The 11,987-nt window shown below is 43.4% G+C and overlaps 1 protein-coding gene across 1 annotated transcript; it reads left to right on the top strand.

Moving 5' to 3' along the window:
• The first annotated feature begins 284 nt into the window (after positions 1-284).
• On the top strand, positions 285-7,882 carry LOC120522407 (cerberus-like). The gene is made up of 2 exons (XM_039743364.1): positions 285-1,387; positions 6,851-7,882. The coding sequence occupies exons 1-2, from the start codon at positions 830-832 to the stop codon at positions 7,145-7,147; spliced, it is 855 nt and encodes a 284-aa protein (XP_039599298.1). The 5' UTR covers positions 285-829; the 3' UTR covers positions 7,148-7,882.
• The last annotated feature ends 4,105 nt before the right edge of the window (positions 7,883-11,987 follow it).

The following is an 11,987-nucleotide window of genomic DNA, read 5'->3' as shown; positions in this document are numbered from 1 at the left end:
CTGACCTGTCAAAAAAAACCAAACAACCAAACCAGTAGAGAGCTTCAAGCAACTCCGTCCTTCATTCAAGCACTTATCTGCATTTGCTCTTTCTAAAGGCCGCGCCACCAAATATTAAGTCATGATCGATAATAATTTTCCCGTGGGGTTCTTTTGTGAGATAAGATACTGTGGATACAAAGATTGAAAGGAAAGGCACTATATAACAATGCCTATAATATACAGCAGACAGGTAGATGTGAAAGGCACTATAAAGTCGATAAGTAAGAACGGCACAACTAGGACAAGTGGTTCAGGTGGAAATGTTGAGGAGGTGGTTTTGTTAAACGTCCTTACGAGGCTGCGCTGTGTACAAGGCGCTATATAAAGATAGCTGGAGCGCTAAAACGAGGAGCAGATGCGTAAAGAGAAGTTTTAAGGAGCTTTTCACTTTGCGTTTCCTTCGCTGTTTTCATTTTTCTTCTTCTGCCGCCCAGGGTGGTCCCAGCGGTCCCGTTTTCCCGTGTGCTGCGGCCACATCGAACCCCGGCGTGTGGATTGCGCCAATACACAAATCCACGGCTCAGACTTGACGATAAACACCGTCGTGTCCGAGTGAGGGGGCAGGCCGGCCACTTCAAAGCGCCTGTCACTCCCCCCGGGCTCAGCTCAGCTGCCCTGTCCTTTATCATAATTAAACTCTGCCGCGCGCTTGTTTGTGTAACGAAAGGCCAGTCTGACGAGCGGGGCGATAAGAAGCTTGCCGGCGGCTTTAAAGGATGGACCCCCAGACCCTACCAGCCCCAGAAAAGTGGGCAGCGTTCTAGCGACCTCGACTCGTTCGGCGCTGATGATGACAATAATGATGAAGGTGTCCTGGGCGCTCCGAGTGCTGGTCGCCTGCGCAGTGGCGGACCTCGTGGCCCCCGATGGCTGGTCCATCTACAACTTGCACAGGAGGAGAGCGTCGGGCTGGGAGGAAGAGCGCAGATCCTCAAATGAAGCCGCAGACTTCGTGTCCTCGAGCAGTGACCGCTACGCCACCGAGCCGCCCGTTTACTTCGCTGAAGACGCGTCGGTGAACGAGACGGAAAACGCGGAGCAGCAGCAACAGCACGGGAGGACGCCTTACCGGCGAATCCAGGTCTCTGCGGCACAACCGGGGGCTCCCGCGGGCGGCGCGGACTCCATGAACTCGGCTGTCATCGCCAGCCTCTTTGGGATACAGAGCCCCACACCCGCGGCGCAGGCTAGGAGACCACACGGCCAGGCGCCGCACTTGAAAAACGCCAAGAGGTTCTGGAACCACTTCATGTTCAGGAGAAGATCCGACACGCAGGAGACCGTCCTGCCCATCAAAACCAACGAGCTGCAGCAGGAGACGTGCAGAGCGCTGCCCTTCGCGCAGGTAAGAGGGTGGGGGGCAGAAGACCGCCATGCGATATACAGCGTCTTTAGGGCCTTTACCTCGGCCATGGAACTCAAATAGGCAGCCCCTCTGACATCCTGTCTGTCGTAAAAAGAAAACTCTCATCTGCGATATAGCGCCTTTAGTAATGTCATACAACTAACATCGGCCTAGTATACTTACAGCATACAGTATAACGTCTTTATCTCTGTCATGGAACTAAAAACGATCTGCTCTTACACAACTAAAACTGATCTAATAATATTATATATATATATATATATATATATATATATATATATATATATATAGATAGAGAAAGAGATAGTGCCTTTAATATTTGACACTGAACTAGAATCGATCCAATGTATGACGTCTTTAATATCGGTCAAAACTGACATTTATGTAATGTGTAACAGTATATAAATCCTGTACTATCTTTGTCATAGTCCCAACAGCGATCTGATAAATAGCGCCTTTACCTCGGCCATGAAACTCAAGAGCGATCAACTATGCAGCCCCTCTGACATCCAATCTGTCAAAAAAATAACTCTGATCTTCTATATAGCGCCTTTAATAATGTAGCTCTGTCATACAACTAACATCGGCCTAGTATACGTACAGCATACAGTATAACGTCTTTATCTCTGTCATGGAACTAAAAACGATCTACTTTTATAGAACTAAAATTGATCATATATATATATATATATATATATATATATATATATATATATATAGATAGATAGATAGATAGATAGATAGATAGTAACGGCAGTATATAATAGATAGATAGATAAATAGATAGATAGTGCCTTTAATATTTGACACAGAACTAGAATCGATCCAATGTATGACGTCTTTAATATCGGTCAAAACTAACATTTATGTAATGTGTGTGTGTGTGTATATATATATATATATATATATATATATATATCCTTTACTATCTTTGCCATAGTCCCCACAGCTATCTAATATATAGCGCCTTTACCTCTTATAGAACTAAGATTGTTCTAATATATATAGCACCTTTAATGTCCTGTCAATCATAAAACTGACACTGATCTACAATATAGCGCCTTTAATATATCTGTCATTGAACTAATATCATTCTAGTATATGTATATAATATCTCTCTGACATGGAGCTGTCATAGAACTAAGATTTTAGTATACATATATAACTTCTTTGTCTCTGTCACACAGAACAAACAGCAATCTTTAATGCCTCTTTTATACTAAAATTGATCTAATATTATATAATGAACTTATAACTTTTATATTAAATAGATAGATAGATAGATATGAAAGGCACTATATAAGAGATAGATAGATAGATAAATAGATATGAAAGGCACTATATAAGAGATAGATAGATAGATACTTTATTAATCCCAAGGGGAAATTCACATACTCCAGCAGCAGTACACTGATAAAAGAAAGTATTAATTAACATCAATCTAATCTATCTAGAGGCCATCATATCTGTCAGTACCAAAATCGATAGCGCCTTTACCACGGTCATGAAGCCAAGACTGCTCTAATATACAGCATCTTCAACATCCTACCTGTCATAAAACTAACACTGATCTACAATATGGCGCCTTTAATATATCTGTCATTGAACTAACATCATTCGAGTATATGTCTCTGTCTGTCATGGACCTAAAAATCAATCAATATATATATATGGCCTTTAATACAGCATCTCTCATTTATAGAACTATAACTGCTCTAATATAAATGTTGCTTTTAATATCTATCACAGAACTTGACTTGATCCTAATATATGGCATTTTTACTATCTGTCATAAGGGTACCATTGATGTAACATATAGAGCCTTTAATATCACAGAACTAACATTGCTCTGATATATAGCACCTTTATTGTCTGTTTAACTGAACCAACATCAGTCTACTGTAAAGCACCTTTGACATCATTCTGGCATAGAACTAACAGCAGTCTCATATACTGTATAGCGTCTTTAATCTCTCTGATACAATGGTTCCTAAACTCAGTCCCGGAGACCCCCTGTGGCTGCAGGTTTTTGTTCCGACCATTTTGTGTTTTTAAGTGGACTCCTTGCCTAATTAAGTGAGCTGTTTATTTGCCAGCTTCTGTGTCTTGGGGTCAATGTAGTCATCACTAACTACGTTTGGCTGATGTTTGCTGTCTGTTGTTGTAATTTCACGTTGAATGTACTAAGTAGTTATATGGGGATAGCGAAGTGTTTTTTTTTTTGTACTTTTTAAGAAGTTTTTCATTCTGCTTTTCCGGTTGTTTAACCCATTATTTAACAATTGACACTTAACTGGTTGCTGCCTTTGACCATTTCACCAATCAAATATGAGCACTTTTAATAACTCATATAATATATAGCATCTTTAATATCAAATGTCTTAGGGATATCTTCAGTCAGGTATATAGCACCTTTAATATCTGTCATAGCACTAACATTGATCTAATACATAACACCTCTAATATCTGGCACTTCTACTGTCCCTCTCACAGAACTACCCTCTATCTAATATACAGTATAGCAACTTTAATATCTCTAATATGTGGCACTTTTTAATATCTCTGTCACAGAACGAACTTCAAATGTATAGCACCTTTAATAACTGTCATAGAAAGAACATCAAATATATAACACATTTAATATCTCTAGTATATAGCACCTTTAATATCTATATCACAGGAATAACTTCAATTAATTTTGTAGCACCTTTACTATTTGTCATAAAATTAACATCGACCTAATATATAGCGCCTTTATATGCATTACAAAGCTAACTAACATTACTCCCTCTTAATATATAGTGCCTTTACTATCTGCCACTAGCGACTCCATCCGCAGTCCACCCAGCAAAACATTACAAGTAATCAGAACTAACAAAACATCTCGATGTAGCAAGTGCCCCCCTTCACAGGTCACGTAGGCCCACCAGCAGGAGGCGCTATAAGATCGTCTTTCTCTGGCCTGCTTTCCACACCAAAGTCCACTTAATAAACCAAGAAAATGGAGGTCAGTGCCGGTCATTAAGGAGACCAACTCACGGGACTGATGACCACTAATGGAGCGACGTGCATCCCCACCCAAAACGTTCCTCCTGGGTGCCCCCACCCCCAATGCCCATGCTGCTGACATCAGTCAGAGTTTGATCTGTCAACTTTTCAAATGAAATGAATGGACGCACAATGGAAGGGCAAGAAAGGAAGAAGTAAACAGAGAAGCCGATGTGCGCTTTACAATACAAGTCCTCCCATTGCCATCTTTAGTGTGCCATCACGTCAAACCTGGCTGGGATCGCTGCATATTTGTGTCAACGCGATATTTCAGTTTCTATTTTTTCATAAGTTTGCAAAATTTCCCAAACTCCGATTTTCACTTCGTCATTCTGGGGTATTGAGTATTTTTTGATAAGAGAAAAAAAAAGATTTTAGCACAAGATTGGAACATAACAAAAATGGAAAAAAAAGGAAAGGGGTCTGCATCCGTTCCGAAGGTGGTCTGTAGGATACGTAATTTACACAATTTCTTCTTCTTCTTTTGGCTGCTCCCGTTAGGGGCTGCCACAGCAGATCATCTTCTTCCATATCTTCCTGTTCTCGTCACCTTGCTCTGTCATACCCATCACCTGCATGTCCTCTCTCACCACATCCATAAACCTTCTCTTAGGCCTTCCTCTTCTCCTCTTCCCTGGCAGCTCTATCCTTAGCATCCTTCTCTCAATATACCCAGTATCTCTCCTCTGCACATGTCCAAACCAACGCAACCTGCCTCTCAGACTTTGTCACCAAACCGTCCAACCTGAGCTGACCCTCTAATGTCCTCATTTCTAATCCTTAACATCTTTAGCTCTTCCACCTCCAGCTCTGTCTCCTGCTTTCTGGTCAGTGTCACCGTCTCCAGCCCATATAACATAGCTGGTCTCACTACTGTCCTGTAGACCTTTCCTTTCACTCTTACTGGTACCTGTCTGTCACAAATCACTCCTGACACTCTTCTCCACCCATTCCACTCTGCCTGCCCTCTCTTTTTCACCTCTCTTCCACAATCCCCATTACTCTGTACTGTTGATCCCAAGTATTTAACTCATCCTCCTTCGCCAACTCTACTCCCTCCATCCTCACCATTCCACTGACCTTGCTCTCATTTACACACACGTATTCTGTCTTGGTGGTCCTACTGACCTTCATTCCTCTCCTCAACCTGCTCCCTACGCTCACTACAGATCACGTCATCCACAAACATCATAATCCATAGGGACTCCTGTCTAATCTCGTCTGTCAACCTGTCCATCACCATTGCAAATAAGAAAGGGCTCAGAGCCGATCCCTGATGTAATCCCACCTCCATCAATCCTACCGCAGACCTCATCACTGTCACACTTCCCTCGTTCATATCCTGTACCACTCTTACGTATTTCTCTGCCACTCCCGACTTCTTCATACAATACCACAGCTCCTCTTGAGGCACCCTGTTATTTGCTTTCTCCAGGTCCACAAAGACACAATGCAACTCCTTCTGGCCTTCGCTGAACTTCTCCATCAACATCCTCAGAGCAAAAATCACATCTGTGGTGCTCTTTCTTGGCATGAAACCACACTGCTGCTCACTAAGCATCACCTCACTTCTTAACCTAGCTTTCACTCTTTCCCATAACTTCATGCTGTTGCTCATCAATTTTATCCCCTTTCTTTTGTTCATTCCTTTTCTCCCCCTTATTCTTAAATATCGGCCCACCAGTGCACTTCTTCTCCACTCCTCAGACATCATCTCACTTTCCAAGATTCCATTATGCAATCTGGTTAAAAACTCCTCTGCCATCTGTCCTAGACACCTCCATGTTTCCACAGGTATGTCATCTGGACGAACGGCCTTTCCATTTTTCAGTCATCTTCTTCGCTGTCTTTATTTCCTCCTTGCTAACCCGTTGCACTTCCTAATTCACTATCTCCACATTATCCAACCTCTTCGCTCTCTCATTCTCTTCATTCATCAGCATCTCAAAGTACTTTTTCCATCTGCTCAACACACCCTTCCTCGCTTGTGAGTATGTTTCCATCTTTATCCTTTATCACCCTAACCTGCTGCCCATCGTTCCCAGGTCGGTCCCAACACACATTTCATGATCAGGAAATATTTTTTCTTGATAAATGATACTCGAGTGTGAATTTCACTACATTTCTTCTACAGAATCAGCAATTTCAGTCTGTAGGCAGTTATTTCTGATCCCGGTGCTTGGGTGCCCACTCCCTTCTGGGAATGCTTTACTGTTGCCCGTGCTGTGACCTCCCTGCCATTTCAACACTCGTTTTACTCGGTCGCAGAGGTGGCACATCTGCTTTTCCCAGACCCTTCTAGTACGCTAAAGCCCCCCAAACTGCATTGGACATCCTGACTGTTGTCACGTGTCATTGTCACGTTTTTCCTTCTCTCTTTTTTTTTCTTCCCAGAGTATCGTACATGAGAACTGTGAGAAGGTGGTGCTGAAGAACAAGCTTTGTTTTGGAAGGTGCAGCTCGTTCCATGTCCCCAGTAATGAAGATCGCCTGTACACCTTCTGTTCATACTGCTTCCCGACCAAATACACGATGAAGAATGTGGAGCTGAACTGCACGGGATCGGAGAGCGTCTCCAAGCTTGTCATGATGGTCGAGGAGTGCCAGTGTGAAGCGCAGAAGGGCAGGCACCCTCAGTCTGGACCCTTCATCCTGGACCCAAGCTCAGGGGTATTCGGTGCCCGCACTTGAGTTTTGCAGTGGCGCCATTCTAGAGGTTGCCATAGCAAGCCCAGATTTGAGCTCATGACTGGATTAAATAAAAGTGGCACAGGGTGTCACACGTATTTGTGTGTGTCCAGACATGCATGTGAGAAGTGGAACTTTTAAAGTTACAGCTGTTCAAATGAGCCCAGCTCAAAAATGGAATGAGACTCGCCTTTCGCTCGCTAATGGACTAAAGTACAGGGTGTATGATGGAGCCATTTTGGTGTACATATGAACCTGAAATAAAATGTTTATTATGAAAGAAAGATGCCATTGTTATCTGAAGCATCAGTAACCCATGTAGCCTCCATAGTGTTATGTTTAACACAGAAAACGAGCCAAAAAGGTTCAGGTCAGATCAGGTTGGGGAGCATTCACCGGTACTGCGCGTCGCCACACACTGAAACACCTCGGGATCCTGATTGGCAACCCCTCTGGCAAACACACGGTCCAATCCGAGCCTCCGGAAATGACCTTCAGTTTGCCGCAACCAGGTGTTATGTGGGTGTCCCCTTAGCCTGGTCCAGCTGTCCAGGTCCTTATAACAATGAGGGTACTGCAAGCCAGATCACCCTCGGGGAATCGTGCCACATGACCATAGTGCCATAACTGACCCTCCCTCACAGTGCACGTAATGTGCCTCACTTTGGACTCCATGAGCAACACAAAGTCAAACCAACAGTACCCAAGGATACTCCGAAGAGACAAATAACTGAAGGAGTCCAGTCTTCATCTCCGGTCACTGGGCAGCGTCCATGTCTCACAACCATATAGGAAGACAGGAAGTACCAGGGTTCTAAAGACTTGGACCTTTTTTGTAGATATCAGGAGCACCACCATTTCCAGCGACCTCATGACCCCCCCATGCTCTCCCAATCCATCTACTGACTTCATAGGAAGAGTCACCAGAGACATGAATGTCACTGCCAAGGTAAGTAAACCTCTCGAGGAGGTCGACACTCTCTCTGCAGACAGACACACCGATGATGTTTGTGCCCAAGAGGTCATTAAAGGCCTGGATGTTGGTTTCATCAGGACACTTGCAAGCCCAGACACTCAGACTCCTCACTCAGTCTCTCGAGTGCCCCGATCAGAGCCTCCATTGATCACAGCATCGTCAGCAAAGTCAAGATCAGTGAATCTTCCTTCACCGCTGCTGGAACCCATGACCCTCCCCAATAACCCAGTCTCCCAGGAGCAGAACACACCCCTGACAAACCCCAGAATCAACTGGGAAATACACAGAGGTTCTGCCTCCACTCTGCACATCACTCACAGTACAATAGTACAGGCCAGCTATGATATCCAGCAACTTCAGGCGATCCCACAAAGTCTCAGGATGTCCCACAGGACAGTTGATCAACTGAGTCAAACAGTTCATGAAAATCAACAAAGTCTGCAAAAAACTTCTGCCGCTATTCATGTTTGCGCAACATGAAAATCCTCAGAGCCAGGATGTGGTCAATGATGAACTTCTTAGAAGGGTTGAACAACAAAAAATGCTATTATCTGTAACAGAAATGCATGAATATCAAAACACCCATATACAGTAATCTCACTAAGGTAGGTCTGTCTTGTGTCCACTACTGCACCACGCTTGACATGACCGGACTACCCAGGCATATTCCAGCAGTTTGTACAGGGCCATATACTGTACATCAGTTTTCCTTTGAAGGAAAATCTTAAGCAGTTCAGGTGAAGCATAGATGATGTCCATTGTTATACAGTAAGCTTAGTTAGGTCTAAAGAGTCCACCAGTGACAGCACAGATGATGTAGTGAGGCCATACTAACTATTCTTGCTGACACACTTGGTTCCTCTACCAGTGTAAAGTATCAGGTTCTAGATGTCACCAGAATATGCTTCACACAGCATGAAGAACTTGATACCAACTTGGGTCTGTCTGGATGTGATGTTTGCATCTACAACAACCTTCCCTTATAACCCTTGAGACTTTCATTTTCAAAAGCATTTGATAAGATGCCACATGAGAGGTTGGACATCAAAAAATAAAAAGAAGTGGGAGTCCAAGATGTGGTGTGTAGATGGGGGCAGAACTGGGTAATGTTAAGAGTGGTGTCCAGCAGGGGTCAGTACCTGGGCCGCTGCCATTTTTATATTTATATATATATATATATATATATATATATATATATATATATATATATATATATATATATATATAAATGATTTGGATAGGAATATAAACAACAAGCTGGTTAAGTTTGCAGAGGATACCAAGATAGGTGGATTGGCATATAATTGAGAATCTGTTGAATAATCTTGGACAGATTTGTGGCAGATGAAATGTAATGTCAGTAAATGTAAAGGATTACACGTAGGAAGTAAAAATGTTAGGTTTGAATACACAATGGGAGGTCGGAAAATCAAGAGTACACCTTATGAGAAGGACTTGGGAGTCGTAGTGGACTTGACACCTAACTGCCAGACAGTATTCAGAAGCCACTAGGAAGTGTGTCAGGTTATATAGCGCCCTGAGGAGTGGGGTACAAGTCCGAGGAGGTTCTGCCCAAGCTTTATAACACACTGGTGAGGCCTCATCTGGAGTACTGTGTGCAGTTTTAGTCTCCGGGCTACAAAAAGGACACAGCAGCACAAGAAAAGGTCCAGAGAAGAATGACTAGGCTGATTAGAGAGGACTACAGGGGATGAGTGATGAGGAAAGATTAAAAGAGCTAAGCCTTTACAGTTTAATCCAAAAAGATTAAGAGGTGACATAACTGAAGTGTTGAAAATTATGAAGGGAATTAGTACAGTGGATCGAGACTCTGACTTTAAAATGAGTTCATCGAGAACAGGGGGATGCAGTTGGAAACTTAAGGGGAAATTTCACACAAACATTAAGAAGATTTCTTTACACAGAGAGCCACAGACACGTTAGGTTATCTGTCAGTTCTAAACTGGCCTTGTGTGGGTGGGTGGGTGAGTGCCTTGAATGGACCCTGTGATTTACAGGTAACTTTTCCAGAGATGGTTCCCACCTGACAGCAGACACTTCTGTGAGATTGGTTCACAAAGGGCCAAAGCCTGAGTTGGATTAAATGGGTATTTTATACATATTCAGGATACCCGTTAATAAGCCTTATATAAAAGCGAGTTTGTGTGTACTCCTGGCCAGGGTTGCTTCTTCTCTTGTACCCGATGATGTGTGGATAATCTTTATTTAAGAGATGATATTTAATCCAATACAGATTAATATGGGAGCAGCAATGAGCACAGCTCTGGACTCCTGAGCACATCCCTCTCATGAGATCAGTTAACTATCGTATGACTTTTATTCCTAAACACTATCGTTTTTAGTCAAATATCAGTCATCGTGTCTGCATAACTAATAACATCACAAAATTAATCTACTGCTCAAAAATATTAAAGGCACACATTTTAATGAGAGTAAAGCATCAAGTCAATGAAACTTCTGGGCTATTGATCTGGTCAGTTAAGTAGCAGAGGGGCTGTTAATCAGTTTCAGCTGCTTAGGTGCACTAGAGGGGCAACAATGAGATGACCCCCAAAACAGGTGGAGGCCATTGACATTTTTCCCTCCTCATTTGTTTTGTCAATCGTTTTGTATTTGGCTACGCTCAGTGTCACTACTGGTAGCATGAGACCATACCTGGACCCTACAGAGGTGGCACAGGTAGTCCAACTTCTCCAGGATGGCACACCAGTACGTGCCATTGCCAGAAGGTTTGCTGCGTCTCCCAGCACAGTCTCGAGGGCATGGAGGAGATTCTAGGAGAAAGGCAGTTACTCTAGGAGAGCTGGAGAGGGTTCCTCGTAGAAGGTAACCTTAACCCATCAGCAGGACCCACTGGTATATACTCCTTTGAGCGAGGATGAACATTGGCAGAGCCTACAAACTGACCTCCAGCAGGCCACTGGTGTAAATGTCTCCGATCAAACAATCAGAAACAGACTTCATGAGGGTGGCATGAGGGCCCACTACCTGTGCTCACTGTCTGTCCAGCACCGTAAAACTCGATTGGCATTTGCCATAGAATACCAGAATTGGCAGGTCCACCACTGGTGCCCTTTGCTTTTCACAGATGAGAGCAGGTTCACCCTGAGTACATGTGACAGACATGAAAGGGTCTGGAGAAGCCATGGAGAACGCTCTGCTGCCTGTAACATCGTTCAGCATGACCGCTTTGGTGGTGGGTCAGTGATGGTCTGTGGAGGCATATCCATGGAGGGACGCACAAGCCTCTACAGGCTAGACAACGGCACCTTGACTGCCATTAGGTTTCAGGATGAAATCCTTGGACCCATTGTCAGACCCTATGCTATGCTGGTGCAGTGGCTCCTGGGTTCCTCCTGTTGCACAACAACGCCCAGCCTCACGTGGCGAGAGTATGCAGGCAATTCCTGGAGGATAAAGGAATTGATACCATTGACTGGCCCCCACGCTCACTTGCCTGACCTCAATCAAATAGAACACCTCTGGGTGGGACATTATGTTTTGGTCCATCCGACAACTCAGACTGTCCAGGAGGGGAGGAGAACTCCCAGGACACCATTCGTTGTCTCATATGGGAAAATATAAAAGCATTCCACCCACTCAGATTAAGCTATTTAATCACTTAGGAATATCACTTCTCTTGTGCATTTCAAATAAACTCTCCATGTATAAAAAAAAGAAAACGGGGGAAAAAAAAAAAAAAACCCAACACCACCACCTTTTAGACCGTGATATTTACAAATATACTTACAAATTTTACCTTATTTTAAAATGGAATTTCAAGCAAACTCGCCTGTTTTAAGTTAAATCCAGCACCTGGATGAGGAGGAAAGAGAACATTTCAAA

Source organism: Polypterus senegalus, unplaced genomic scaffold, assembly GCF_016835505.1.
Source record: "Polypterus senegalus isolate Bchr_013 unplaced genomic scaffold, ASM1683550v1 scaffold_5234, whole genome shotgun sequence".
Classification (NCBI taxonomy): domain Eukaryota; kingdom Metazoa; phylum Chordata; class Cladistia; order Polypteriformes; family Polypteridae; genus Polypterus; species Polypterus senegalus.
This window is presented reverse-complemented; position numbering and strand designations above follow the sequence as displayed.

Excerpts from the sequence above, each read along its gene's own strand:
- LOC120522407 (XM_039743364.1), top strand. The coding sequence starts at position 830 with ATGATGACAATAATGATGAAGGTGTCCTGGGCGCTCCGAGTGCTGGTC. Across the intron at positions 1,388-6,850 it reads GAGCGCTGCCCTTCGCGCAG|AGTATCGTACATGAGAACTG; the intron begins GTAAGAGGGTGG and ends TTTTCTTCCCAG.